The sequence below is a fragment of the Rhea americana genome, unplaced genomic scaffold (assembly GCF_003343005.1).
Source record: "Rhea americana isolate MKP2758 unplaced genomic scaffold, rheAme1 scaffold_7, whole genome shotgun sequence".
Classification (NCBI taxonomy): domain Eukaryota; kingdom Metazoa; phylum Chordata; class Aves; order Rheiformes; family Rheidae; genus Rhea; species Rhea americana.
In genome coordinates, this window is record NW_028186867.1 from 5,740,294 (window position 1) to 5,747,011 (window position 6,718).

Below are 6,718 nucleotides of genomic sequence, written 5' to 3' on the forward strand. Positions count from 1 at the left end.
AGACTACAGTATATTTCAGGCATATATCAGAGAGGTGTCAGCAGGACATGGATCTTGAAGGGAAGCCTACTAAGAGTTAAGCGTTTGGCTGTTTCATTGGCAGAAGAAACCTGCACAGTTGAGCAGTGGATTGGCAGCAGACTTACAAGGACAGAATTTGTTCTTCAATTTGAAATGTTGTTCTTCAGTATGAAAAGAACAACAGTCGCTGAGTAGGTTAAGACGGAGGAAGTGGGTGAACTTTTCATGATTTGCAATGCCAAATAATGCAGTATGAACCACAGACACCTCAGTGAAGTGAAGGAGAAGCATGTAGAGAGAGTTTATTGAAGACTGCTATAGATCTTCTTACATTCTCATTTTGCTTTTTTTCTTTTTTTTGGGGGGGGGGTATCTTAATAACCTTGAATTCTTGGCTAAGGAAGGAAAGCAAATGACAYAGAGTTCACATCACCTCTTTTATTTCAGTAATAATGGAATATTTTATTTTGAAAAGAGGGAATTGTTTTCTTTCTTTGATAAGTCCTTTATCTGACAACATAAAGAAGTGGATTTGTTATGTAGGTGTAGATTTAACATATAAAATGCCAGACAACTGTTTCAATATTATTGCTGGGTTAGCAATAATGATAGGTTATCAGCAATCTTACAGAATTATCTTGTGTATGACTTCTTCCTCTTCACACCATTTCACTGGGAAAATAGGAACAGAACGAAAGAAACAAAGAGGRTGTACGAACCAGAGGAAATAGAATACTTCTAAAGGTATCTCTCACTATAGATTACTTTGTTCATCCTTCTCATCACAGTATATTTTAAAATACTTTCACTTGTTAGCACTTTCAGCTGTCACATTGTTTACTGCCCTTTTGCTTTGTCACTTAGAACACAAAGGTAAAGTAGTGCAGTGTCTCTCAACATCACAAGAGGAATGAATTTGACCTCCAGMTTTTCACAGAGATCACTCTTCAGATGAGTGAGGTACAAACGGCCTAGAATGAGTTCAGGGGAAGCCAAATAGCTTTGTCTACCTGCATCAGGGTAGGTGAACGTTTCTTTGGCCTCTGCTCAAAGGTCATTGGATGTGAGCCAGTGATGCGRTGTGCCACAGTTAGTGTAGCACCGTGCTCAAGCAAGTAGACTCTGCAGAAAGGCAGATACASCATCAGTCTAACAGTCTAACACTGCTACACAATGCCAGCCTGGAGCTGGCCTGCATCCACAGCCAATGGGCTCCTGACTGGCTGCAGCCATCCATGCAGAGATACCCAAACACACTGGAAGTAGTGACAGTTGTGTGACGTCCTTGTATGCACTAGCAAACATGTTTGCTAGTTTGTTTGTTTGCACTAGACATGTTTTGTCTGTGCCAACAGATGGCTCATGAAGGCTTAGGTAGAGTAGTAGTAAGATCTATGAGATCCCTTCCTTCCATTGCCTGTTTTCTGCATACCTCAGTGAGTCTTGGACTATTATTGCTCTCCCTCCTACCCTGTTGACCCTCATGTTGCTTGACATCTTATTAACTATCACTTACTCAAATTAGCTGGTGAACTTGTTGGGCACTACAATACTGTCAGGGAGCAGCAAGGGACAGATGCTCCCTAAGGGACAGGGAGCCAGGTGATGAGCACGATAACACAGCTGGCAGGGCTGAGACCTCTCCAGCCAGGGTAGTCCCATAGCATCCAAGAAAGGTGAGCAGGGAAAATTCAGAGATCATGGTCAGGTTTACCAGGAGTACAGATCATCAGGCAAGTTCACAGTGATGAGGCATGTCTGAGTTCAAGCTGGGAAGTTAGGCTAGAGGCTACAGTCTGCCCTAACTGGGTCCAAGGCCAGGAATGGCTGTGGCTGAGCTGAAGACCAGTACCCTAACGTTGTGGAGGCAGGCACYGGTGGCCACAGGCTGAGCTGAAATGGGGCTCCTCGGCTACAGGCAGGGAAGTGAAGGAGCCCTGGGGAAGGCCAGTCAGGACYGTTGAGGCCTACTGGTGCCCTCAGGGCCCTGACAAATACAAACACATGAACTATCAAAAGCAAATAAAGGAAACACTGACAATGGCACTAAAATCAGTATACTCTCCCAATAAAAATACCCAGGGTCTGAAGAGAAGTAGAGAACAAGTCACAACAGCACTCAGGTATTATTTCTAGAAGTTATCAGTTTGTTTTTCTGCATCATAAAATTGAATGCAGTTCGTCACCTTTTTAAAAACACCTCCTTTTTTACTGGAAGTTAAATAAGGTCCTAATTCATCTGCAGACATTTATTCTTAATTCTCTGTCAAGTGATACAAACGAGTGTTAATCTAGCTCCAACAGAAGGCATTAAAAACTGCTGCTTTTCACTATATTTCAATTATTTGGGCTCCATCATTCTGTTCCTTTGGAGGCAGCTAAGAAGGGCAAACCATCCATCAAGTATGTCCGTCAGGAAGAAGGTGATGTCTACTCCTTTCTTCTTTGACCTACAGCAAATAAAAGAATTCAGTTTCAGCTTCAAAGAGTATGTTTTGTTCAATAAACACAAGCTCAGTGTTTTATGTCCTACCTCCATAAGGCTGCTTAACAAGAGAAGCTGAGATAAAAGCCCTGCTCAGTCATTGTGAGACAAAAAGAAAAGTTTCCAAAAACAATGACAACAACAAACAAGTTCAGTGGTGCAAGCACAGCTCACGTKGCTGGGATGTTGAACCTCTCACTGTAACATTGCAATACATTACAGGGCAAATCTTCGACTGCTGTACCCTGACATTGCTTAATTGACCTCAGAGAAATTATACTGATTTGCACCACTTGTCAATCTAAATTCCAGCACATGTCTCATGTTGAAATAAACCTAAGACTTTAAGCTACAATAAAGATTACAACAGTGTCGCCCAGCCCTGCGTAGAATCTGCAACTTTCCTGCCACGGAAAGCAATTTTTTACTGCTTACTCCCTGATTGTATCTACTACATACACACCAAGTACAGCAATGAAAAAATCTGTCTCTTAACACTTTTCATTTTCATAAACCCAGATTTTTTTCTAACTGGATTCAACTGGATTCCACAAATTATTTGGCAATAAGTTAAGCTGATAAAATAGAGCTAGGTGGGCTTTGTTGTCAAATRTATGTAGTTTTAGCTCATGAACTGTTGATACATCTAATGGCAAAGTACAGCTATGGGATATTGAAATTTGCCTGCCTGAAGAATTATTTATAAGAAGATAATGGTGGTCATTTTAGCAGTTAAAATACTGTTGTTTCCAAATGTTACTTTAATATTTTTATTCTCCCATGTATAATACAGTCAAAAAAATTGCCCTCAAACCTTAGCCTATCTTTTCTGAAATAAATGTCTCCTCAAATTTCAGACTCYAAGTTCTGAAGCCTTTGCTACATAGCTCATGACAATCTGAGCTTTGGCTTTTTTTTTTTCCTCTCCTGTCTAGTTATGCTGATTTCTACTGCTCTTTGATTCTACTATGTGATTTATTTTAATTGCGTAAATTTTCAGAATGAATATGTCATTAAGCACATTAACTGTAAAGGATAAAGGACTATCACAATATAAGTCAGCTGTAACTTCTGCTTTATATCTAGGGAGTATTAAAATAATTCTCTCAGTCATGGAGCAGCTCTGTGATGTAGTAATATTAATCAATTTTAAAGCCTCTGAGCTATGAAGGGGAGACATGAGAGAAAACTGATGTCTATCCAAAGGTACTAGGGTCAGAAGGTGAAAATGAGAATGATATTATTTTAACTATAAGAGGTGGAAAACAGCATTTTAGTGAATGTTTAAGTGAATTCACCCTGAGTAATATAGTAGTAGTAGTAATAATAGTAGTATCACTTCATGCTAGTTTAAGTTAACATATCTGACTGAAGGATTATTAGCCATGAATGGATAAAAAAAAGTCTGTTTTCTTCATGTTCAGAAGTTTTCAGCCCTACACCAGACCATTTGTAAAAGCTTTTCTGTATGACRGTTCTTCAAAAAATAACATCTACTCAGACAAAATAATTCCTTCCTACTGTCATTATAAGCTATCAAATTATGTGTGGAGATGCACTGTGGTTGCATTTGAACAGATAAAAGTATTACTGACTGCTGCTTTATTCAGTTAGAACTCAGCTAAGTCAGCTTCTTCTTGACTGTACTTACACTGGCTCTAAACACTGTAATTTTACCAGGGTAGGTCGGAGGATCAAATGATACACTAGTAGAGACCAAATATTGCATGTTGTTGAACACAGATGCATCGTGGAAACATTTTTTGTGGTACAGTAGAACTCAAAAGAGTCCTAGCTCTTTGAGCTAGTTTTTCAAAAATTGCCCAGTTTTCATTAAACTAAATGGCAAGTTTTTTCAAAACAAGTTCCACAGCTAAAAGTGTGGTTCTGAGCTCTTTTCCAAAACTGAATGTTTATTAGTACATTTAGAAGCTACAACTCAGATGTTGCCAACAGGTTATTCTTTAGCAGTTGCAGTGGGATTCTTTTTTCCCTCTCTTCCCACTTTTGATAATCAGGATTCAGAGCCAAAAATGGTTTGTTAACTCAGATTCTTTCTATTGATGATGGTACAGATAGYCCAGACAGTAGCGCCATTCAATGTATTTACTTGCCTTGATGGTGGAACTTGAAAGCTCCAAGCCAAAGCTCAGATGGATTCTAATGGTTTAAGATTATCTATACTGATTTCTGTGACTCTTTTGTRTTTTGAAAGACTTAGTTCTTTGCTTTTGTAGCATGAATAAGAGTAACTGCTATACTGGCTATCTAGAGAACAGAAAGTAAGATTTATCTAAAAGCACTGAGTGGAATCAGATAGGTGATGGAGCTRCAAATTATCACAGTCTTCAGCGATAATATGTTGCCTTTTTCATTGGAACAGAAATAGGCTTAATTTTATGTACTGAAGAATTGCTAATACAAGAGAACTGAGGAGATAGATTTTAATGATTTAATGATTCTAATTTTCCYCAGTGGAATTGAAGTCTACTTCTCTAGTGGATTTTAGAGGCAAATTCACAGCTGATCTACAGAACACATATTCAAAGGCCTGGTTCCCTTTGTTAGCAGTGGCTGCTTTTTTTCTATGTTAGTGCCATTCCCTCTCCATCCATGTTGAGACTCTCCCGGTAACACACCTTTTTCTGTGTGGCCTTCAAATATGACACAGGAAATCATATTCTCATGAGGAGGCTTGACACAGGTCTCTGCTGCAGTAGCATGCAAGAAWGCACTGAGGATGATGGTGCAGTTGGTTGTGTGTGTGTGTGCTGATGAAGTGCCATATATCCTTCAAGGAAAAGTAAGAAACGCAGCACAGCCAGGGTAGTTTAGTTACCAGTCTGAGAAACACAGGGGCAGAGCTGCACATCTGAGCGTTTCAAGGAAGGAAAGCGCTGGGTCCGCCCCAGTCCCACGAACAAACTTTCCGCCAACTCCGCGGCCCAGACCGCAGCCCGTCCCCACCCCGCGGCGGGCCCCGGCGCCCACCTTCCCCCGGTGCGGGCCCGCCCGCGGCTCCCCCCCCGCCCCCACCGAGGGGCCGCCCACCCCGCGAGAGGAGCCGCTCCGCCGCTCGCCGCCTGCCTCCCGCTGCAAAGCTGCGGCGGGCGGAGCGGCGGCAGCGCGGCACCCCGGCCCCGCGCCCCTCGTCCCCATGCCGCCGCGGGAGCTGCGCGCGGAGGCAGCCCGGCAAGCGGCGCGGAGCCGCCGCCACCGCCTGCTGCCCTCGCCCAGGCTTCCCGCAGCGCCCGGAGGGCGACGGCTCGGCTCCCGGGGGGCTGCGCGCAGGGACTGAGCGACTTCGCTCCCCTCGTTTTTTTTCTGTTTGTTTTTCCTCCGCTGGCTCTGGGCACAGGACGTCTGCTGGATTTGGGGCACCCAAGAAAACGCGAACCCTTCAGAAAATCGCAGTTATAATAATAGTAATAAAAAGACGGTGTGCTGCCCAACTCYGTTGCCTCGCTTATGCTTGTTTCGGGGGAGCCACGGAGGCGGACTCTCCACAATGACAGGCCATGAGGAGTTATAAGCCGGCGTCGAGGCGAGCCCCTGCGCGCTGGGATGAACTTTGTGGGAGCCAGCTAGCCGCCGGCCGGCCGGCCGCAGCCGCTCGGGCATGGGAGCGGCGGGCAGCGCCTGCTGAGACCGCCGCGCCCGGCTGCAGGTAAGGTGCCCTCTCCTCCCCCGCCGCCTCGGGAGCTCCCCTCGCCCTGCCAGGGGCCGGGCCGGGCCGGGGGGCGCCTTCCCTAGGAGGTCTGTGAGGAAGGAGGCGAGCGAGGTGGGGACGCGGAGCAGCTGGGGGCGCCCTGCCCGCCCTCAGCGCACCGGGCCGSGCTCGCACTCAGCCAGGGAGGGAAATTCTTCCCTAATGGGAAGCACATGCCCTCAAGTACGGAAAAAAAGAAAATAAAAAGAAAGAGAGAAGATCCCCCCCAACACTACCTCAACCCACCCCTCCGGCGCGGGCTGCCGGTTCGCGGCTCCGGCCTGTCCGCCTGCCCCCACGGCGGGGCAAGGCTCGGCGGCCGGCGGGAGGGGCAGCGCGGCCGCCGGCCTCCTCACACAAACCTCCCCGTGGGGGCGGGCGCTTCGCCCCCTCAGCGGAGCAGGTTTCCGCGGCAGAGCAGCGCAGGAGCACAGCCCGCGCCGTCAAGCCGCAGTAAGTTGGCCCTTTCCTTTCCTTCCCCTTCCCCTCCCCACCCCCGCCGG

General features: G+C 45.7%; 1 protein-coding gene and 1 long non-coding RNA gene across 3 annotated transcripts in view; one reads left to right on the top strand and one right to left on the bottom strand.

The window, feature by feature from the left end:
* Positions 1 to 2,255: 2,255 nt before the first annotated feature.
* On the bottom strand, positions 2,256 to 5,365 carry LOC146586277 (uncharacterized). Its single transcript, XR_014897829.1, has 2 exons — positions 5,146 to 5,365; positions 2,256 to 2,471 (listed from the first exon to the last, which is right to left on the bottom strand). It is a non-coding gene; the product is annotated as an uncharacterized LOC146586277 (long non-coding RNA).
* Positions 5,366 to 5,562: 197 nt separating this feature from the next.
* MXRA5 (matrix remodeling associated 5) overlaps positions 5,563 to 6,718 on the top strand; it is a 20,094-nt gene continuing 18,938 nt past the window's right edge. For both annotated transcript variants that reach the window (XM_085321536.1, XM_085321537.1), the window contains exon 1: positions 5,563 to 6,173. In XM_085321536.1, coding sequence (XP_085177662.1) covers positions 6,025 to 6,173 — 149 coding nt within the window. In that variant the 5' untranslated portion in view covers positions 5,563 to 6,024. The remainder of the gene's footprint in view (positions 6,174 to 6,718) is intronic.